Source organism: Daphnia carinata, chromosome 3, assembly GCF_022539665.2.
Source record: "Daphnia carinata strain CSIRO-1 chromosome 3, CSIRO_AGI_Dcar_HiC_V3, whole genome shotgun sequence".
Taxonomy (NCBI): domain Eukaryota; kingdom Metazoa; phylum Arthropoda; class Branchiopoda; order Diplostraca; family Daphniidae; genus Daphnia; species Daphnia carinata.
Window position 1 is genome coordinate 7,641,824 of NC_081333.1, and position 22,161 is coordinate 7,663,984.

Below are 22,161 nucleotides of genomic sequence, written 5' to 3' on the forward strand. Positions count from 1 at the left end.
TTTGCTGACTTGTTCAAATTTATTACATACAGTATCAAATTAGGCAAATGGATTATTTGATTTTGCTTTTCCAAATTCAAAATTGAATTAATAAACATTACAAACAATATTTACATAATGTTGACATTGGTTGCCGTATATTAGGATTGTTGGGAAGCAGTTAAATGCTACACATCATGTGATTGTCTAAGGAAACTTAAGTTTAAGCCTGCTTTTAAAGTTCTGTTGGTTTTATTGTGTTAAAAGTTCTTACTGAAACACAGTTTTCAATAAATTTATAGGGTAGTCCTCTTAAAACTACGTGCAGCAAAATGCCCACATCACAGATGGTTGGTGGAAACAATGAAATTTCAACTGAGACAGCTTCATTTGGAATGTCCTGATTTTGGTTTCCTGAGGCACAGTTTGGTAAATTTACTTGTCATGAATGTCTGGATACATGTAACTGATTTAATCTGTATGTGTTGTTATAGGTTGTGCCTCAGGTGTGATCCGTACTCGCGTAGGATTCAGTGGGGGCACCAAGCCAAACCCAACATATAGGAGTCTGTATGTAAAAAAAAAAAAAAAACTAATTCTTATTTGGCAAGATTATTAACTGTCTGACAATGTTTATAGTGGAGACCATACAGAAACAACTGAAGTTGTATATGATCCAACCAAAACTAACTACTCCAACCTCCTTACTATGTTCTGGAAAAACCATGATGCCACCCAGAAGTGTACAAGACAGGTTGGCCTAAATCTAGTAAATTGAAATTTTGGATTAGTTTAATAGTTAGAAATCCCTTAGTACATGTCTGCTGTTTTTTACCATAATGAAGAGCAAAAACGTTTAGCGATGGAATCATTGGAAAAGGCGCAAAAGAGCATAACAAAGCCAATTCAAACACAGATTTTGGAGGCCTCTACTTTCTATGAAGCCGAAGAGTAATGCTCTGTCCACAGTTTAAAAGATTGATAGTTTTAGTTTCCTTTGTCTTATAAAATTTCCAGCTATCACCAAAAATATTTGTTGCAACAGCACCCGTGGCTTATGAACGCTTTAGATATTGAGCCAGGTCCTGAACTTAACCAGTCATACGTTGCAACTCGTTTGAATGGCTACATTGGCGGTTACGGAACTCTGGTATGTCCCGTCTGTATTTTGCATTGCGGTATCCCCTATATGTATGTCAATGCATTTTACTTTACAGGCAAACTTTGAAGCCGAATTGCCGAATTTGCATCTTAGTGATAAAATCGCGGACTACGTAAGGCGCGCAATGCAAAACGGAAATCGTGTTAATTGCTAGTATGCATTGTTTATATATAGTTACATCATATATATTTTTTGCTCGAAATTCGCTGGCGAAGTGCGTATGATTCGAGCAGAATTACCTTGTTCTCAAGTTTCTGCTCGTTGATGGTTTTCGCATTTTTGATTTCAGCCAAAATTTCAACACAAAGAATACATATTGACTGGGCCATATTAAATATTCTGTTCCCTTCTATTTAGGTACCTGAAAGTTGTATTTTAAATAATTTTGGTGGATTTAGGTTGTCTCTAATATTTAATTAAAACTCCTTACGATAGCATCTTTCCGTATCCAGAATAACTAGGAATTTCAGCATATTATCGTGTTGAACGTTGCGGAGTTCGTAATTCGTGTAAGTAATGAAATACGACATTTGATTGTTTTATTTTATTTATTTATTTTTTTACACACTTCGATTTCTGTGAGTTGAATAGGATGAATTAGTATTCAAAACCATTGATATTATCTCTGCCTTTACAAAAGACCTCTTCATGATTGTATTTCATTGGTGAGGTTTCCTTATAGAGCGTTATTGGTGATTTGGTCCGTTTCCCTCTTATGCAAATTCTCGGCAATGTTGCATGCGACAAACAAGAGCAAGATCATGATTATATTAATTAGGACTCCAGTAATGAAGAAGGAAATACCACCAGAAAGCCAACTCCAACTTTCTTCTATTTCTTCCTCGGATGTGCGCGGTATTCCTACAGCTAAGGTAACATTTAATAGAAACCAAACCAGACAAAAAATTAAATCCATCATCTTGATAGTCATCTAACTTTTGTGTGCGGGACAGTTTGCATCAACTACGGAAGTAAGTCTACTAGGCGAAGGAACCATAGTTCGGCAAATGCATGTGTGGAGAATATCTCCTTACTGCGTGGAGAAAGAATATTGCTTCTGTAAAGGTCATTAATTCTCTAAACATGACGACATTTGTCGCACATTGTTCGATACAATTTTAGATTTATTTATTTACTTTATGTTATTATACTATTTACTTATGTTTTTCGAATCATTCATAGAAAGTTCAGTTACAGTTACGACTTGCGTTTCAAAGGAAGTGGCCATTTTTTTTTTTACCGAAAAATGATTCCCTCAAAAGTGAACCATGGTACAGGTACTTGAAACTACGTGAACTGTCTCCGGATCTTCCGCACAAGCTCGGTATGTTTTCCTCTTTTTTTAAAATAAGTAACAGGACATTGTGGTTTATCTAAACGCGGCGTAAAGTTATAAAAAATCGATGCGTGTTTAATAGAACAACGTTTATTGCTAAAGTTGGAAGTAAGAATGGGAATTAGCAAGTCTTATGGAACAAGGTTTCTACCCTTCAGTAGTTGAAATCTACGACAACAGCATCAGGATTGTGGAGATTACTGCGTTTACTTGCGTAGAGGCAGCAACTGAGCATCAAAATTATAAATAACAGTACAGAAATAGTGAAAAAAGCGACAGGACCCCGATAATTTTCTCGTAGAACGTCCTCGAAATCGCCGGTGTCATTTTCGGCGGCATCGACAGGAGGAATCATATGTGTGTGAAGTAATATGCAAAACGCATAGAGCATCATCCGGACAACTTTAGTGGCGCTATTTTCCCCTTCCATTTTTCTTTTGAATGCAATTAGTTCGCGTACCGCTTTGCCAGCTTGTTATAAATGCTATTGAACGCTAGCCAGTGAAAATGTTTTATGGTAAATCAGCTAAATCGAAGAGTAGCTAAACAACTAACGCGACAAGAAAAAAAGGGTTTGAATAATCTGCTTTACTGACTGGTTTTTAAAATACCAAATTATACTAGGGCATAATTTTTCGATTTTATTTCAAACTATTCCTAGGAGCTAAACGATAATGGCACGATAGAAATTATGTTTTAGCCTACAAACATAACAATCGGTATTCAAAATAGCATAACCAAATGTATTTTAAAGTCATTTAGCTTGAAAAATGCGTTAAGTAGTAGCAAACAGATAGAGAAGACCTTTAGCAAACTGAAAGATTTCATTCCCACCGAGTTTTGATTCTCCGTAAACACGATCAACGAATGAAATTGGAACTTCACCGATTGTGAAACCAAATTGCCTTGCTCTTATAACCATTTCCATTTGAAAGACATATCCTTTTGATTTACAAGATTGCACCAGTTGTTTTAAAACTTCCTTCTTATACAAGCGAAAGCTTCCAGTGAGATCAGAAGCACCTGGTCTCAACAGTACCTGGGTAACATAGTTAGCACCTCTGCTAATAATTTTTCTTTTGAGGTCCCATCCGTAAACTCCACCATTTCCACTGTATCGAGTTCCAGAAACTATATCATAGTTGTTTTCTTTTTGTTTTTCAATGAATTCTTTGATAAATTTAGGCTGCATAGAATACAAATGAGTAAGTTGTAGTGATTTTGCCACTTAAATTTTGTACATACATGATGAGATAAATCTGCATCCATAATAACAACAAAGTTGCCTGTAGCATGTTTGATTCCATGAATATAGGCTGTCCCTAGACCGAGTTTCTTTTCTCTTGGCCTCAAGACCTATGTCAACAGAACATTTTTGTATAATTACCATTGTAAAACAGACACTATGGCACACCTACTATATTTTTGTCTCCATAAATGGTTTGTAGTTGTTTTGCTACATCTAAAGTCCCATCGGGGCTTCCGTCATCAATTACTATGATTTCAAAATCATTTCCGCTAGAAATAAAAGATGCATATTGTTTACTGTAATGGTAAAAGGTGAAGATATGATGACAAAGTGTTATATACCTTTCAGTAAAAGCTTTAACTAAAAGCCAAATGATAATAGGCAAATTGTCTTTTTCATTATATGTCGGAAGTAATACGCTATATTTGTTTTTATGTTCCATTTTATTGGCACTTAGGAAATTTGTTTTGACCACTGAATCAATTTGAGGAAATTCAAACTGTTGACGTAAGCAAAGACATTGATGGCAATGTAAGTAAGAAGGAGAGGAACATCAGGTGCTAAGAGACCCTCTACCGGCGGTTGCTATCTTTTGTATATTCTCTGAACCGTGACAGTTGCTGTTTAGCCTTTTCCAAACCCCCTAACTTTTCTATAAAAAATTTTTTTTATGCATGAAAGTTTTTCGGCTCTACTTAGTAAAATGTCAGAGAGCGAAGAATTACTGTTCTTCGACACATTTGCTCATGGTACAACAGAGGTAGGGTTCGTCGGATAATGTTTACCCTAAATCAAATTGACTACAACTCAAACTTGGGGACGTTTTGCAGGAATTGAATTTGGATTTGGTTCAGTTTCCTAAGCCTGTGTACATAAACCAAGTGCGAGTTATACCTTTAGGCGCCAAAGTGCAAGCCGATTTTCCTGGAGGAGTGCGTCTAGGGTAAATAGAGAAGACAGATGTTACTTGCGAGAACAATCCTTACAAATTAACATGCTTTAATAGAGCTACGAATCCATCTCAATTCAAGCTTGAACTATTTGTGAACGACTTGAGCAAACCTGGGGCATCTGCATTTGAAACACTTGGGGTCCTGGATTACAACCAGAATTCTAATATTCATTATGATTCTGACAAAAAAGTAAATAACTATTCTTAGTAATCAACAAGGTTGCTAATCATATTTAAAATATCCAGGTACCAACCGATGGCTTAGTTTTGAGAGGCTGGTACACCACAGTAACACTGGCTGTTTATGGGGTCATCACACGAGCCCCCATCATCAGCATACCACCACCACCCCCAGCAGCTCCCTTAAAGCCTGCAAGCCCAGTTCCAGTTGAATCAATCCAGCTACCAGTTCCAGAGTTAGCATCAGTGTTAACCAGTCAAATAACAGATGAAAAGTTACGGACTTCTACACCTCCATTTGAAGAAAAACCTGACCTTGTCAAGTGTGAAAATGCTTTCGTGTCAACAGCAACAGTGGTTGAAGTTGAAGTAAAGCGCGAAGATGAGCCAGAGAAGGAAGCCAAAGTGAAGGTGGAGGAAAAAGTAGTTGAGAAGGTGCGAGACAAAAGCAGGCGCAGTGATGAGTTCACAAGGACGCGAGATTCAAGTGAATTCCGTGATCGAGATTGGGAATCTGACCGAACTAGCAAAGCCGATTCAGAACGAAGCAATCGAAGTGATCATCGAAGTCGACATGACGTTGATAGATCCAAAAATGATTCGGATCGAATACGGTCTGATCCCGATAGGCACAGGGGTGAATCCGACCGTAGTAGAACAGACTCCGACCGTGAGAAGACCAAAACGGAGCTGGATAGAAAACGAGGTGAATCCGATCGAACTAAGAGTGATCGGAGCGATTCAGATCGAGCTAGAAGTGATCTTGAACGAACTAGAAGTGATCCTGAAAGAACAAAGAGTGAATCGGATAGAATGAAAGGTGACGTTAGTAGAAACAGAATCGATTCAGAAAGGACAAGAGTTGATAAAAACGACGCTGACCGACCCAGAAGTGATTCCGACCGAGTTAAATGTGATCCAGATCGACTAAAAGATTCTGAGCGTGCCAGAACTGACGAACGAGCTAGAAACGACAGAGACCGTGAAAGACGTGGTGATCGAAGTGATCGTAAAGAACGATCGAAGGAACGCGAAAGAAGCAGTGGCGGGAGCGAACGTGATCGATCGCGTGAAAGGTCCCGTGATCGTCATCGTGAAAAAGACAGAGCAAAAGAACGAGGGTCACGGGAAAGCTCTAGACGGCCTCGTACGCCTGCAGAAGACAAGAAACCAGTTGAAATCGTTGTTGTCCCACCAGCACCGGTATCCGTACCGGTTGAAGCACCGCCACCACCTCCTCCTCCGCCACCACCTCCTCCTCCTCTTCTTACTCCCGTTAAACGAGAAGAAACCCCGATTGAATGCTTCTCACCTGGTGTAGAAATGGAAGCCATATCGGACGATGAAATGCCGGAAGTAGATAACTTAATCCGCGTTGACGGAATCGTTGAAGAGGAAATTAACGAAACTGAAGCACCTGAATCCGCATCGCAAAACATAGAGCCATCCGTAGGGAATGATGTTGTCAATTCGACTGATTTGGCTGCGGAAGCGCCTTCGGAAAGTGTTAACGAACACGAAGAGGTAGAAGAACTAGAAGAAATTCTTAGCGACGAAGACCTCATGTTTGAAGACTATAACACTGACATAGCAGATTTGGATATAAATGAATTTGGCGATCTTTTCGAAATAGGAAAACCATTTAATCCATACAACATCGAGCTGCAACCACTGCAAATTTTATCAGATCCTTCGAAAACCATATTACAGCGAATAAGCAAAGGTCTCTCAGAGTCTCGGATACCTTGCAGTGAACTGGAGGACGCAGCATTGAGACTTCAGACAATATTAGAGCTTACTTCACGCGGAGAAAAGTGGATCGAAAGCATGAATCACTTGACGTCTATTTTACCCAATGCTCTTGCATTCTTACATTCACAAGCGGATGCGTTTAAATCGGTGCAGGATAAAGTAGTCGAGTGGCTACTTCACGGTCTTGATTTCGATAGTGCTCGTGAGCAACCCGGGCCATCGACACACACAGTCCGTCACATCAAGTGCGGACTGAAGCTGTCCCAGGTAGTGGCGCAGTGCTCGCTATCGCTTGTAGAACGTTCGGTAGAGCGCGGCGTCCTCGCGAAAATTGCAAGCCTTTATCGTGCACCCCATATGGCCCAGTCGCTAAAGCTAATGTGCCTACGGAGTCTTGACGCCCTACTTTTCTGGCCGTATGTTATGGAGCATTGGAAAACAAAACCTGTACTGGAATGCGAGAACGGATACCAGTATTTGATCCAGCTTGTAGAAGAGACCCAGCCCTCGCGAGCGCAAGTGACGGTGTCTGCCCTCATTCGAAAGATTCATACCTACGAAGCCTTGCAGCGAATTCATAACGTTGGGCAAATTTTGGCTCGCTTACCTCCAAGCGGCTTTAGACGAAAGGACATCCGTCGACCGTCAGGCATGAGTATGGAAAGCCAGGATTCAAACTCTCAAGACAGTTTTTCTACAACAACGTCGTGTCCACCTCTTGTTGCGGAGAACCCTCTTGAGCCCCACTTAACACAATTACTCTCTAGTTTGGATCAAGTCCGTAAAGTCTATCTTAACCCGTTGTTAACTGTCGGTCATCTGGTTCGTTTTCTGCCCGTCTATCGACAATACGAGATCTCCAATCCGGGCTCCGATCCACTCCAGGGTATCTACAGTTTCATGCGCCACCACCGATTTTTGAGCGTTTTATTACTTCTGTCAACTCATCCGTTGTCAGGAAGTGATCACGTCGTCGTGGACATAGTGTTAAACTTTTTGGAGGATTTCGGAAAAACGCACCATGGACTTTGTTTCCTTTCTAGTGAACCAGACGTAACAACCTTGATCCTTCGGGCACTAATGCACACATCTGTTAGTCACGGACATGCATCAATTGGATTGGCGAGTGAACCATCCGAAGGCCGTCACGACGAGTACGCTAACGTGGAGGAACTGAACGTCACTAGTCATCATGCATCGATGACTCCGCACCGACTTGGCGTCCAGCTAGCCCATTCGCTTCACATTGTTCAGTGTCTCGATGTCTTAAAACATCTCGTGATTAATAACAACAAAGACAGCCCGGCCGCCGTTGAATGCATCCAGTCGCTCTACAGTCTCGTTTTCAGCGTTTCAGGCCGTTTGGCTCTAATCCATGTACTTGCAATGGATAGTAACATCGATGTTTTACTTAACATTCTCACAAATGAAGAGGACGCGGATGCTGAGAAAGTGAAGGAATCGGCTGTCCGTGGATATGCGGCTGAGTTAATTGCGCTTGTCGTAAGATCAACAGAGAATGCTATGTTTTATGCCAAATACGCTGCGGCGCTCAACGGACTGGTGGCATCCAATCAAGATGATAGCAACAAGTTAGTCCATCTGACTCGCTGGGTTGAAATCTTAAATCGACCGCAAGTTTTCACACTTGATAGTGGTTTGCCAATTCTTTGCGAAACAGTCAAGCAGTATGCCGACGACGTGTCGAGCTTTCCACCCGAACTTATTGTTGCCCTTCGTCTGCTTTGTCCACTTGCCATACCCAACCAACAGGTATTATATATTTCAAATATTTTTATATTAATCATGTACATTAATCAACGATTATGTGTAGGGAGAAAGCGGCACGGAAGAATACGTCGAACTCAAGTATGCATACGCCGTGGTACAGCTCTTCAGTCACGATATGCTGAGCGTGTTAGTTAGCATGCTGCTTAAGCTCTGTCAGGCTTATGAGCAGCCGGCTGTTCATGGGGCCGTACTGGCTGGACCCCAAGGCTCTCTTCTGCTGTCGATAGTTCATCCGTCATTGAAGCTGATTCGTCGCATTCTCTGTCAACTTATCCGCTGCCGTGATGCAGAGTTCCGTGATCTGACAGCAGTTTCGGTCTTATTACAGACGTACGCCATGGTCAGTGCTGTACCGGCTTCATCCTTGCTCCATTACAAAGTTGCAGAGTGCTGTTCAGACATTATCGGCACTCTGTTGGCGTATACTCAGCCTTTGTTGCAAACTGGAGATGGCAACAGCGTGAAAAATAATAGTACTAATAGTGTCATGAAAACATCTACCACCCCAGAAGATGCCATAGCGCGAAGTTTGTGGACGCAGATGGTTCAGGAGATCTTAAAGTACATTCATTCTTGTTCGGGACCGGCGGCATTTATCACTGGATTGCAAGTGCTCAACGAAATCCTGCCACTGCCGTTGCCTCTGTTCAAGGGAGTCGGAGGTGAAACACAGTTGTCGGAAGAAGATGTACAAGAGATACTTAACGCCCGAAAACTTTGGAGTGTTCATCTTCACACTCTCGGGCCACAAGTACAGCAAGTTGTCCGACTATTGTGTTGCTCCGGGCCGCAACTTTTGCAGTTGTTGCGCAAAGTGTGTATCCAGATTGCCGATCTCTCAGCCAGCACTTCGCTTGTTATAGCTAGAGCCGCGTTGGATGCAGTCCTCTCTAGTTGTCTCGTCCAGGATCCTAGCCCGCCGGCCAACATCAAAAGCGAAGACAATGAAAAAGATATCACCGTGGCCTCTCTTCCAGCTGCGCTGATTTGCACAGCTCACTCGGCCCGAGTGTTAAATTTCCTAGCGGCCATTATCACGCATCCGCCAATCAAAGCCGCCGTGCTTCAGCTTTGTCGTGGACTACAGAAATCTGACGAGAAATATGGCGACTTTCTCCAATGCTTGTGCTTGATCCTAAACTCGGTTTCAACGACGCCGGCCCACATCCAGTCGCAAGAATGCGTCGTCTCCATCTTCCAGGCGTTGCTCGACGCTGATATTTGCCTTCTATCACCAGACAAGGTTGATTACGAGTCATATCTATCAGCTGCCCTTCCGTCCCGCGAGCCCATATTAACTATCGTTTCTGGATTATGGGATCATCTCGCAAACACCGAACACAATTACTCGTCACTCTTGCCCACACTTCGGACCCTGACGTTGCTGACGGAACACAATTACACCTTCCAGCACCTGCATAAAGTCTTAGAGCGGAAACGGCACGCCCTTTGGGCCTTCTTCGCCAAAATGGCCGGCGGTTTCAACAAGGATAGTTCTGATTGTCTGTCGACGTTATCAACTGCTCTGGAACTTCTCAGAACGCTTGTTAAGACGCCAGTGGCAGCAGGTCTCGTTCGGCGTAATGTAACCGTGCCAGTTGGTACGCTTTCGGAAGCTCTCCAGTGGCAAAGTGATCCTGTACCGGTGGATGAAAATGTTGTTCAAGAACCTAAAAAGCATCCACTACTCGCTCTTGAAGATTTTTTGCGAGAGCATTGCACAGAGGAAGAATCCATGGAAAGCTTGCGGGAAAGCCTTTCAGCTTTAGTGAGCATCCTTCAGTCTTCGGAATCAGATTCAACCGTCCCAAAAGATACCCCAGCGGAGATTATTATCCCGCTTCCAGAGACGCTAAATCTACAATTTGCGCACCGTCCATTGCTAAGTGATTCACCAACAGATGAGGATCGTCTTTCTTCCTCGTACTGGTTATCAAATCATCAGCACTGGGTAGACGAACCTGCTGATTCCGACACGGATTACGTCCGTTGTGATCTTCTGGAGACTGCACAGAGTTGCTTGGGTGCAGATGTGGATTTAATGGCTTTGACGGAACGTCTTTGCAAGAGCCACACCGAACCTATGGAGATTGGTGGACGTGCTACCACAGTAATCGCAATTAAAGGTCGAATTGAGGCCAGATCTAGTGATGCACCACCAGGACGACCCATTCTTTCGACAGCTCGTGATAAGTCAAGTAAGCCTTACGTGGCCCCAATGCGAGGAAGAGGATTTGGTAGACCTGGTGTCAATGGGCGAAACGACCCATTTCGTTCTCGTGCGCCCAATACGTCGCGTCCACCATCGCTCCATGTGGACGATTTTGTTGCCATGGAAAAGAATGGTGTTGGCGGACCGTCATCGTCATCCGGGGTTTGCAATAGTTTGTATGGCACAAAAGTCACAAGAGGTGGAGGAGGACGGGGCAGTGGTAATCGAGGCCGAGGTTTCCCTGGTGAGCGTGGTCGCTTTAACTTCCAGCAACCGCGACGCGAAGGCGTCAGGTCGCGTCCCGGTGGCATCGGCTCGACGTCGTCTACTTCAGTTAAGTGGGATGATCCGTATCTGCATTCATCAGTGACAGAAGTGCGTTCTGCTACTCGTTTTCAGTCTACTAATCGTGTCTGGACGAACACCGCTAGCAAGGAGCGGTACAGTTCGCCGTCAAACACGGCTCCACCAGCCGGTCGAACGCGACATACTCGCACGTTTTCACGCTAACATGGAATCCCATAGGACTTCGAAACGGAGTGGGTGTAGCGGATAAGTGTTTCTGTGACCAAAATGAACGCGAATAAAATGTAATGAGTAACAATAAAAAAAGAAAATTTTAATCCACTGCGAATACAGACCGACCGCTACGCGAACGACACATTTATTACATCGACAAAAATTGGGGTAAGAGTGAGAGCAAGATGAGAGGTTAAAGTGAGAAAAGGAGGTAAAAATGTACAAAGAGATTTCTTCTTGCTAGTTTTCTAGTGTGCGACGATATGTGCGTCCTGTTGGGTACCGTTTATTTGCACCCTTACGTTCTATTACCCCAAATAATCTGATGCTTGACGTCTCTACACTTCGGCATCTAATCAGATCCAAACCTTGAAAGATGTGCAACCAGGCAAAACGCTTTCTAGGACAAAAGGCTAGGCCTACTAGACTAGCACGAGGAAAGAATGGCGTCGAATCGTTACGACAGAAGAGAGGAAAGGACAGAAGCCGAATTCATGAGCAAGAAACTTCTCCTATAGATGAAATCTAACGTCGTGACCATCACTTGCGTGAACTGGCTCAGCAATTCTCAATCAGCAAGACCTCAATACTGGTACATGTGATGGTAGCCCGAATACTGTGCAGCTGATTCTTCAAAGGGAAAGAAGAAAAGAACGGGGATAGAAAATGGTAAATTGGCAGTGATTAAAAGGAAGTTGGCAATTCGAAAACAGTTGTGTCTTGCTGTCATGAAAGCGCTATGCGAGAGCCGATACGTTCTCTTCCCGTTTTGAGTTTTGGAAGATATTGAAGCAATAGTTTTGATCAAGCGTCAATTCGAGTCAGTTGATTGCTGCGGCACTGCTGCATAATCCGGAAACAATTCCGAATAACTTGGGGGCGGATCCTCTGCAGCTTTAGTGGCCGGAGTCTCGTCATGATGAGGGACTCGCCATCTTTCTAGAGGAACTACAGAAAAATTTTTACACGAACATCCTTTTTGATATAATTTATATATATATATACCTTCACCAGCATGATGTGGAATGGGTAACGTTGATACCACTTGACAATCGTCCTGATTTCTTGCTCGGCGAAGACGTGCTTTGCGTCGACGGCAAAAACACACCATGCTGGCCATCAGGCATAATATGAGGAGCGCTACGGCCCCCAGGATGACAAGTGAAGCCGTGCTAATGGCATTATTGGAAACTGGATGAAAGGAAGTCTAAGTTAGCATAGAAAGGAATGTAAAAAAATGAGGAGGATTCCTACTGTTACTTGATGTTGCCACAGCGCAGCCCGTCTCGTCCGAAAAGAGTCCTGCCCCACAGTTGACGTGTCCATCGCATTTCAGATTAGATGGAATGCATTTTTCTTGTGTCTTTGTTGACTTGTCAACACTGGGTATACATGGCCAATAAGCGGTGTCATTTGTTTTGCAGGCTGGTTAAGTAGTGGAAAAAGCCAACATTGTAATCAAACATAACAGAAGAAAATTACAGATCATATTACTGGTCCTGTAAGCAGTCACAACTACTTTCAGTCGTAGAGGTTGAAGATGTTGATCTACTTTACGGCTGGTTTTTCTAAACCAAATATGAAGCTCTCCACCAGGGTCATAAAAAGTTGTAGCTTCTGGTCCTTCAGGAATAAGTGATTCCACATAATTGTGGAGAGTTTCTTCATTTTGTGATTCAGCTGGACGCTCACTGGTATAATCATATATAGGAACAAGTTTCCTTTCTCCACACAATTTTTTGCTGAGGTAGCCGTCGTCATCCCTGCCAAACTACAAACAAAATGAGGTATATATTTATGCATTCCTTAATAACTTATCTAGTTTGACACACTTACCCAGACATAGTCATCACACTCATTATCCAGAGGATTTCTCCTGAGGTTGATGTCTTCAACAACAACCTGCAAGCCCTGGTTTTTGGGGGCTTCAATTTCTAAATGGCAGTCAATTGCCAATTCAGTGACATGAGGATATTTTGAAAGTTGTATCAGCAGAGCCGTACTTCTCGAGTTCATTTTAATTGTCCGCTTGGCCGAGGAGCAGACATTTGCGTCTTCTAAATAATCTTACAAGAAAAAGAAAAAGACTGTTGCGACATCATTGAATTTACGCAAAGGGCGTCGTCGATTTTGGTGCAGTCAATCATACGTTCCTATGAATTTCACTTAACATAAATTTATATAAAGCAGATACTTACATATTTGATATCCGTAAGCTTCTAAAATAATAACACTATAAACACACAATAAAAATAGTCTCGTTGCGAACTCCATTTTTTGACAACTTATCGACTGTCTGCAGTCTTAGAGAAGCATAGATCGGCAAAACTGGCTGTCAGTTTATTTAACACGTCACCTATCGGCGGAGTGACACTGCACTAACAGCAGATATCAAAGGCGACAGATGAAAAAGTGATGTTAATACTATATTGTAGCCGTAATTTAGAAATGGAATATTGGTTCCTATATTGTGACTGAATGAATATCGGTTACTAGTTTCGACGCTGTTTCAGAACCTAAAACTTGACCAAAAACGACACCAAATGTTTTTCCTTCACTGAAACAATTTGATACCGTGTTTCTACTACGTCGCCATTCTCTCTTTCTCTAAGATTTTGACAATGAAAGCAGTGATCCCTGAATCCAAGCAAAAAGGCAAAGGCAACGTCGTAGAGAAGATGGTTGATGAGGATTGTTTAGGTTCCTCGTTTATGGCCACCAACGCTAACAACAATTCTCCTGCAATAAACGGAAATCAAGGCATACTTAGAACGTTTTGAAAGTGAGGCGCAAACCTAAGATAGACCATGATTTTTCGGTTCCATTTATACTTTCCTGTAGTGTATTTTAGTTCATATCTTCTTTTTTTATATTTTTTTCCCATTGACGGTGACGATTTTTCTATTGGTTCCCTTAAAAATAGCTAAGTGGTAGAGTATTCGTTGATAACAAAAATATTCGGGAATACCATAAAAAACTGGCGACATGATCCTTGCGGGAACCCGTGCAATGTTCATCAACCATCTTCTCAATTACTTTGGAATCAACCCCGAGCTTAGGAGATTGGGGGAAGCATTTCGGGGCGGGGCTCTGGTGTCGTCACATTTTTTCTCCGAATCAAATTAAGATTTTAATCGGGGGAAATTCTGATTGAAAATAATCGATTTATGCAGGGACATAATCGATCGAAGCCTAATTTGTTATTCCAATAAAATCGTTGTCATTGTCCCGTTTACAACTGCGATTTATACCGCATTTCTACTAAGCCTACCCTGATTTCTACCCCGATTCTTAATCAAAAATTTGGCGCCGTGTTAGAGCCACCATTTTTGAAAATGGTGTTGGGGCTTCTGGGGCAACCCCTGATTTTTGTCCCGGTTGACAAGTAGTCACCTGATCGTATTTTTTGTTGCGGGGCGGAAGCCCCGATTGCAGCTAATCGGGGCAAAAGCAATCCATAATTACTAATTTACTATTATTATGTATTACGACATATTGTATTTTAAAAACTTTATTAAAAATTTTATAATTAAAATAGAAACATTCAAGGATTTAGACAGTTAACTTCGATTTTTCATTTTAAAATAATACTATTGTTAACGTTGCTTTAGCAAGCTGCTTGACTCGGCAAATTTTTGACGGCAAAATTTTTTGCTGTGAAGTGTTAACGCGACAGGGTTGAAAAGACATCGAATACCACCTTCAAGTTTTGGTGAATAATGGGTTCGGCACGTTATGATCGCGCAATTACTGTGTTTTCCCCTGATGGTCATCTTTTTCAAGTCGAATATGCACAGGAGGCTGTAAAAAAAGGATCTACTGCTGTAAGAAACTTTTCATAATTCTAGCAGCCAGACTTTTTAAAAACTTGTAGTTACCATTAATTTTTGTCTTAACATATACAGGTCGGTGTGCGTGGGAAGGATTTGGTAATCTTGGGAGTAGAGAAGAAGTCTGTTGCTAAGCTGCAAGAAGAGAGGACTGTTCGTAAAATCTGCCTTCTAGACGATCATGTGGTGATGGCATTTGCTGGACTGACAGCTGATGCCCGTATTTTAATAAACAGAGCTAGAATAGAGTGTCAGTCTCACAAGCTGACAGTAGAGGATCCTGTAACATTGGAGTACATTACAAGATACATTGCAGGTATGTTACCATTTGTATATAGCATAATAAGTCTCGTGAACTGCATGCACATATCAGGGAGGAATCTGATGAGGCCTTATTTTTTGGATGTTGTATAATACTTGTTGGGAAACAATTTAGAAATTCTTTGCTTCTTTTGATTGTTGGAAGGTTTGAAGCAGAGATATACACAGAGCAATGGGCGACGTCCGTTTGGCATTTCTTGTTTACTTGCTGGGTTCGATTTTGATGGTACCCCTCATTTATATCAGACAGACCCTTCTGGAACATATCACGAATGGAAGGTAACAGCAAAAATATATTCTCTCTGTAATGATCATTGGATGTACAATAATTAACAAACACTAATAAATGTTAATTTTTTTTAACTGACAGGCTAATGCAACAGGGCGGAACGCCAAAACAGTGCGCGAGTTTCTAGAAAAGAACTATAACCTCGAAGAGATGGAAGATGAAGAAAAGGTTATAAAGCTCGCCATTCGTGCACTGCTGGAAGTGGTACAGTCAGGAAGTAAGAATCTAGAGTTGGCGATAATGAGACGTGGCCAGCCAATGAAGATGTTAGAAGTAGACGAAATTGAGAAGCATGTTGCTGCTGTGGAAAAAGAGAAGGAAGAAGAAGCAGAAAAGAAGAAACAAAAGAAGTAACTCTTGAAATGCTATGAATTTGTGATGCTGCATCGCAAACCGATACAAATAAACCATGGGCTAATTCGAACCGTAAGATATTAAATCCAACTTGCATCATTGAAAGCTGTGATGGTAGTGAAATCACAAGCAACTTACATATTTTTATTGTTTTATTCTTCTCTTTGTTGGTACTTTTTGCATTGGCCAGGTTCAGGTTCATTAATAGACTTATAGGCTGGCATACCCCTGTAGAACGAGCCACACAAGTATGCTGGATTACTAGGAATTATTTGAACCATATCCATCTGCTTTATACCCATTGCATTTTCACAAGAATCAAAGAAATGTTACATATGTGTATATATACATATATTCATTCTTTGGTTATCTGTTTTCACCTATAGCAGATGAAATCCATGTTGAAATAACGTTCTCAAATCATCAATCGCACCATTGGCTTTCAATTTAGACAAGTAGTACCTGACATTTTATAATGCTTCTGCTCTTCGTAACCCAAGCAAAATTTCTAGGCTACATTTTTCTTATCAAAATCCACTAGGGTTTTTGGTGTTAATTTCTTTTGGGAAACATAAACGATGACATCCCTGTAGCACAGAACCGTTGGATAGAAAAGTAATACTCAAGTTCACAATAGGCGAAAGATTTGTTTCACAATTTAACAATCAAATTTCTTTCAAGTATGAAATGTGATAGCACCTTGAACCTAGCAAGCGTCCTAGAGTTGAGATACATTGATCTGTAGGGTACCGTTAACAAGTTGAGGTTTGCGTTTGTTAGTTAAAATTACGTAAGATTTAATGTGGATTTTCAGGAGTATTTTGTGCATCAGGAGTACTCTGTGATGATGTTTTTTAAGGCAGTGGATCATGTTTTGGAGCATCTATGGTATGTGCGAGAAAGGAAATCATCACTTATAATTAATCACTCTTCATACTATGTTAGCACAAAGAGCTGTTGGAAACTGGTTTCATTTATATTTTTACTTAAATCTAGTCGTGTATCGACTAGGCTTAAAATTTTGTCCTATTAAAAAATAATATCATTAAATCCAGATAACTATATATGATTCTGATTCAAAATTAACCAAGGAACACGAAAATGGAATTTGTTTTTACGTAGAGTTTATAGTTTTGGAATAATATAAAATATAAAATTAGTGTGTGCGCGAATCGAAACCATTACTAGCGCGCCAGTACGCTACAGCACTAGCGTGACGCATCAAGCTTCTTTGATTAACCAAAAACCATAAACACGGATTGCCATATGCATATGGCATATGAATATGGCATATGACAATCCGTTTTACACAAAAAAAAAAAAAAATTTCGCCAAAAAAAAAAAAAAAATCACACTTTTTTTTTTTCCGACACGTAGCCATCTACCGCTCAGACTCGTTATTACTGGCGTAGGCAATTTCAGTCCATTGGATGCCATTCGCAGTTAGTTCAGTAGCGTGGATGGAGAGAATAACGCGGGGCTGGAGGAAGAATTGAAAAATGGATAAGATAATACGACAAAAGGATGGTAAGTATAAACATTATTATATTGGTTTTCAATTATTAATTACTGTTTATTAGATCAAATTATGAAGCTGCAGGCCCAATTATTGGAACAACACAAAATATTAGATAACAGCAAAGCTAAGGATGGTAAGGCCTAATACGTAATGATTCTATTTATTTGCTTTTATTCATTTGTGTTTTGTAGCTCAAATTTTGAGTCTACAAGCTCAGCTAGGGGAAAAGAACAAATTGGAACGGAACAGTTTCCAAACAGTGAAGGAGGTTTTTCCAAACTCATCTCTAACTGAACATGAGGATGAATTGGCATTAGGCAAATACAGTCAGGTACCTAAACTTTTCAAATAAGAATTCAAAATAAGTATAGAATTTTAACAAACAATAATTTATTGTTTAGTTATTCAGTCTACCACCTGACAGTGTGTTAAATTTAAATTCTGTTAGTGCTGCACTAAAAAAATTGTTAATAATAAGTCCATGCAGCAAAGGAAGTGAACAATTGTGGGACCGTATTTGGGCTGCAAATGGGTGTTGTACGGAAACCCAGAAATAGCACGAGTTCAACATAAAACATGAATTAGGTACTTTTCGGTTTTTTGTCTATCGAAAAATTATTTTTAATGCTATTATTTTGCGTTCACAGAATTTTAGTGGGGGATCAAGTCAAGTCTGGAAGTGTTACAGGATGCAGGAGTGAGCCTACAGATGAAAAAACACTGAGAGTGCATTACCGTAAGGTGTGAGGTAAATTAATAGAGTAATGCAAATTGCCTAATGAGAAGTACCATCTTGTGTTAAAGAATCCAGTACAACAGCAATCCTTTATAGTTCTGTCACAGCTAGAAGCCTCAAATAATTCTGCTTCTATTGCTAAAGAACAACTTGTCCTTTACGTTCAGAGTGTTGGTGAAGCTGGTACTTAAATGGCCCTAAAGATGTTTCATTTCGTTGGCATTGCAGCGAAGAACATCATACATGGAATTTTTAGGTATGAAAAGAATTTTCTTGAAAATTTTTTGAATTTATGACAAAGCATTTCTCCTGCTCTTTGCCAACCATGTCTAATCTAAAAAAAAATTTATCCAATAGGAAAGGATTTTCAGCATACTGGGAACACAACTATCAACAATGCAACATTCTAGGGGAGCTATTTTATCATCCAATAGCCTTATACAATGATTTTCATCTGCAATTTGTATGGCCTTTCCCAAGCTTCTGCCAGAAGTTGAATCTATAAGTCATGTAAGTCACATAAGCAACAATTGAGATGCTTAATGGTGTTGTTTTTCTTTTCTCAGCATAGGTTAATAGTAACATTGGATCTGAAAAGATTCTTGGTTGGGGCAAGACACTGAATAAATTGTATTGATTCGATGGATGACATGACATTTCTATACTTAATTCGGATTCCCCAGACGGTATTTGATATTTAAAAAATTGAAGTGCATATCTGGGCTCCCTTCCTTTCCGTAGCCCCGTTTCCCCTTGACTCGTAATAAGCCCGTAGGGGGTCATGCCCCTACTGTACGGTATATATAAAAACAACATATACCGAGGTTTGGAGGGCTCTGGCCGGAAAGGGGACGTGGGGTGCCGCTTCGTCCGATGATGTGTTCACGGAGGGTGACGTGGCTGCCCACAAATCCGAATTAAAGGTTAATCGCTCCTGTAAAAATGTTCCAAATCTTCAGCTCTTCTTCCGGCTTCTCTTAGCCAATCACCGGGTAATCTCCCCGGTGGGTCAACAAGGCAGTGTCTCCCCCTGCCTGGGTTGACGGCAACTTTTGAAAGGGCTATTATGCCTTTTTAAAGTTGCAAAAATAATTGTAATGTGCAGAGAATTGTCAATAAAATTTTTTTTATAAAATATTTTATCCAAAATTTGTTTCTTTCATTGTCTGTGTTAGCCTGTTGATGGTAAGCATTGTTTCCATTGGTTTATCGTTTATCTGTAAGTATTCAATTATTATTTATTACACTATTTGAATTTTTCCACTTAGATTCAAGGAACAACATGTAATATCTGGATATTTTTTGAAGTAGTTTTGTACTTTGTTTTACCCGTATGGGAATCGATCCCCAGACATTCAGCGTGCAACGCCGATGCTCTAACATTGAGCCACGAGATATATTTAAATATTTTATTATCGCATATTATATGTTATCGTCTAGGATGTTAATGCAGTCTTTCACAAGTATATGTTTATCTTTCTATTTTTTTCATAAGGTTCATAGCTCTGTGGTAGAGCCTTCAGTTACGATACCTGTTACCCTGGGATCAAACCTCAGTAGATGTGTAAAAATGAAGTAGAATAAATGTAGAAGAGTATATTGCAGAATTGCATTTCCTTTTTATTCTAAGTGTAAATGCAAGTCCACAGGTAACTAGAAAAAAGCCAACTTGACATCATATAATTCATGGCTCATTGGTAGAGCATCGGCGCGGTATGCCGAACATCCAGGGTTCGATCCCTGGATAATAATAGAATACTAACATATAAACGATAAACCAATGGAAACAATGCTTACCATCAAAGGTGACAAAAACAAATAATGCGAAGAAAAAAAAAGAAATTGATAAATGTAATGTGTGAACACGGACAATGAAAGAAACAAATTTTGGATAAAATATTTTATAAAAAAAATTTTATTGACAATTCTCTGCACATTGCAATTATTTTTGCAACTTTGAAAAGGCATAATAGCCCTTTCAAAAGTTGCCGTCAACCCAGGCAGGGGGAGACACTGCCTTGTTGACCCACCGGGGAGATTACCCGGTGATTGGCTAAGAGAAGCCGGAAGAAGAGCTGAAGATTTGGAACATTTTTACAGGAGCGATTAACCTTTAGTTCGGATTTGTGGGTAGCCACATCGCCCTCCGTGAACACATCATCGGACTAAGCGGCACCCCACGTCCCCTTTCCGGCCAGAGCCCTCCAAACCTCGGTATATGTTGTTTTTATATATACCGTACAGTAGGGGCATGACCCCCTACGGGCTTATTACGAGTCAAGGGGAAACGGGGCTTCAGAAAAGAAGGGAGCCCAGATATGCACTTCAATTTTTTTAATATCAAATACCGTCTGGGGAATCCGAATTAAGTATAGAAATGTCATGTCATCCATCCAATCAATACAATTTATTCAGTGTCTTGCCCCAACCAAGAATTTTTTCAGATCCAATGTTACTATTAACCTATATTAAGAAAAGAAAAACAACACCGTTAAACATATCAACTGTTGATCATGTAACTTACATGACTCATAGTTTCAACTTCTGGTGGAAGCTTGGGAAAGGACATACAAATTGCAGATTAACATCATTGTATAAGGCTCTTGAATGATAAACTAGCACCTGTACAATGTTGCATTGTTGATAGTTGTGTTCCCAGTACATGAAAATCCTTTCCTATTGGATAAAATTTTTTTTGGTAGATTAGACCTGGTTGGCAAAAAGGAGGAGAAATTCTTCGTCATAAATTCAAAATTATTTGAAGAAAAATCCTTTCATACCTAAAGAGTCCATGTATGATGTTCATCTCTGCAATGGCAGCAAAATTAAAACATCTTTAGGGCCATTTAAGTACCCAGTTTCCCCAACACTCTGAATGTAAAGGACAAGTTGTTCTTTAGACAGAGAAGCAGAATTATTTGAGGTTTCTAGCTGTGACAGAACTATAAAGGATTGCTGTTGTACTGGATTTATTAACACAAGATGGTACTTCTCTGGATTATTTCATGTTTGGCTGAAACTAGGATTAATCTTTTGAATTGTTAATAAAATAAACACATTAGACAATGTGCATACTCGATTACTTTACCTCATACCTTAATGGTAATGCACTCTCAGTGTTTTTTCATCTGTAGGCTGACTCTTCCATCCTGTAACACTTCCAGACTTGATTTGATCCCCCATTAAATTCTGTGAATGCAAAATAATAGCATTAAAAATACTTTTTCAAAAGACATAAAACCGAAAAGTACCTAATCCATGTTTCATGTTGAACTCGTGCCATATCTTGGTTTCCGTACCACACCCATTTTCGGCCCAAATACGGTCCCACAATTGTTCACTTCCTTCACTGCATGGGCTTATTACTAACGATTCTTTTTGTGCAGCACTAACAGAATTTAAATTTAACACACTGTCAGGTGGTAGACTGAATAACTGAACAATAAATAATTGTTTGTTAAAATTCTATACTTATTTTGAATTCTTATTTGAAAAGTTTAGGTACCTGACTGTGTTCGCCTAATGCCAATTCATCCTCATGTTCAGTTAGGTTTGAGTTTGGAAAAACCTCCTTCACTGTTTGGAAGCTGTTCCGTTCCAATTTGTTCTTTTCCCCTAGCTGAGCTTGTAGACTCAAACTTTGAGCTACAAAACACAAATGAATAAAAGCAAATAAATAGAATCATTATGTATTAGGCCTTACCATCCTTAGCTTTGCTGTTATCTAATATTTTGTGCTGTTGCAATAATTGAGCCTGCAGGTCCATAATTTGATCTAACAATAATTAATAATTCAAAACAAATATAATAATGTTTATACTTACCATCCTTTTGTTGTATTATCTTATCCATTTTTCAATTGTTCCTCCAGCCACGCGTTATTCTCCATCCACGCTACTGAACTAACTGCGAATGGCATCCAATGGAATGAAATTGCCTACGCCAGAAATAATGAGTCTGAGCGGTAGATGGCTACGTGT

The 22,161-nt window shown here is 40.3% G+C and overlaps 6 protein-coding genes and 1 long non-coding RNA gene across 11 annotated transcripts in view; 4 read left to right on the top strand and 3 right to left on the bottom strand.

The window, feature by feature from the left end:
* Nucleotides 1-342: 342 nt before the first annotated feature.
* On the top strand, nt 343-1,476 carry LOC130685468 (peptide methionine sulfoxide reductase-like). Its single transcript, XM_057508768.1, has 6 exons — nt 343-403; nt 474-549; nt 619-733; nt 794-930; nt 997-1,129; nt 1,197-1,476. The coding sequence occupies exons 1-6, from the start codon at nt 343-345 to the stop codon at nt 1,293-1,295; spliced, it is 621 nt and encodes a 206-aa protein (XP_057364751.1). The 3' UTR covers nt 1,296-1,476.
* Nucleotides 1,477-3,199: 1,723 nt separating this feature from the next.
* On the bottom strand, nt 3,200-4,275 carry LOC130704491 (dolichol-phosphate mannosyltransferase subunit 1-like). Its single transcript, XM_057525918.2, has 4 exons — nt 4,068-4,275; nt 3,896-3,995; nt 3,723-3,833; nt 3,200-3,663 (listed from the first exon to the last, which is right to left on the bottom strand). Exons 1-4 carry the CDS (start codon nt 4,166-4,168, stop codon nt 3,253-3,255), a joined length of 723 nt encoding a protein of 240 aa, XP_057381901.1. The 5' UTR covers nt 4,169-4,275; the 3' UTR covers nt 3,200-3,252.
* Nucleotides 4,276-4,353: 78 nt separating this feature from the next.
* Nucleotides 4,354-11,240, top strand: LOC130704481 (protein virilizer-like). Its single transcript, XM_057525901.1, has 5 exons — nt 4,354-4,486; nt 4,557-4,669; nt 4,733-4,868; nt 4,925-8,383; nt 8,445-11,240. The coding sequence occupies exons 1-5, from the start codon at nt 4,397-4,399 to the stop codon at nt 11,121-11,123; spliced, it is 6,477 nt and encodes a 2,158-aa protein (XP_057381884.1). The 5' UTR covers nt 4,354-4,396; the 3' UTR covers nt 11,124-11,240.
* LOC130704488 (uncharacterized) lies at nt 11,212-13,490 on the bottom strand. Of its 3 annotated transcripts, none has more exons than XM_057525911.2 (6): nt 13,331-13,490; nt 12,969-13,198; nt 12,615-12,903; nt 12,393-12,557; nt 12,138-12,323; nt 11,212-12,080 (listed from the first exon to the last, which is right to left on the bottom strand). In XM_057525911.2, the coding sequence occupies exons 1-6, from the start codon at nt 13,404-13,406 to the stop codon at nt 11,944-11,946; spliced, it is 1,083 nt and encodes a 360-aa protein (XP_057381894.1). In that variant the 5' UTR covers nt 13,407-13,490; the 3' UTR covers nt 11,212-11,943. The 3 variants fall into 3 exon arrangements, with proteins under 3 accessions (XP_057381894.1, XP_057381893.1, XP_057381895.1); XM_057525910.2 differs by having other exon boundaries at nt 12,387-12,557; XM_057525912.2 differs by having other exon boundaries at nt 12,387-12,557; nt 12,627-12,903; nt 13,331-13,489.
* Nucleotides 13,491-14,771: 1,281 nt separating this feature from the next.
* The window catches only part of LOC130685442 (proteasome subunit alpha type-7-like), a 46,791-nt gene continuing 39,401 nt past the window's right edge, over nt 14,772-22,161 (top strand). The window contains exons 1-4 of one of the 2 annotated variants that reach the window (XR_009420746.1): nt 14,772-14,956; nt 15,038-15,278; nt 15,429-15,562; nt 15,654-15,989. Coding sequence is in view for 1 of the 2 variants with exons in the window: in XM_057508740.2 (XP_057364723.1) it covers nt 14,852-14,956; nt 15,038-15,278; nt 15,429-15,562; nt 15,654-15,926 (753 nt within the window). In the remaining variant the exon portion in view is untranslated. Of the gene's footprint in view, nt 14,957-15,037; nt 15,279-15,428; nt 15,563-15,653; nt 15,991-22,161 lie in introns of those variants that run through there. The other variant, XM_057508740.2, reaches the window with a different exon arrangement.
* Nucleotides 17,362-17,747, top strand: LOC130685647 (uncharacterized). Its single transcript, XR_008999639.2, has 3 exons — nt 17,362-17,453; nt 17,507-17,578; nt 17,637-17,747. It is a non-coding gene; the product is annotated as an uncharacterized LOC130685647 (long non-coding RNA).
* LOC130685650 (uncharacterized) lies at nt 20,758-22,102 on the bottom strand. 2 transcript variants are annotated; one of them, XR_009420680.1, is made up of 7 exons: nt 22,006-22,102; nt 21,885-21,956; nt 21,687-21,826; nt 21,433-21,616; nt 21,277-21,370; nt 20,962-21,144; nt 20,758-20,890 (listed from the first exon to the last, which is right to left on the bottom strand). XR_009420680.1 is itself a non-coding variant. In XM_059494542.1 (5 exons), exons 1-5 carry the CDS (start codon nt 22,031-22,033, stop codon nt 21,306-21,308), a joined length of 489 nt encoding a protein of 162 aa, XP_059350525.1. In that variant the 5' UTR covers nt 22,034-22,102; the 3' UTR covers nt 21,268-21,305. The 2 variants fall into 2 exon arrangements, 1 of the variants encoding a protein (XP_059350525.1); XM_059494542.1 differs by lacking the exons at nt 20,758-20,890; nt 20,962-21,144 and having other exon boundaries at nt 21,268-21,370.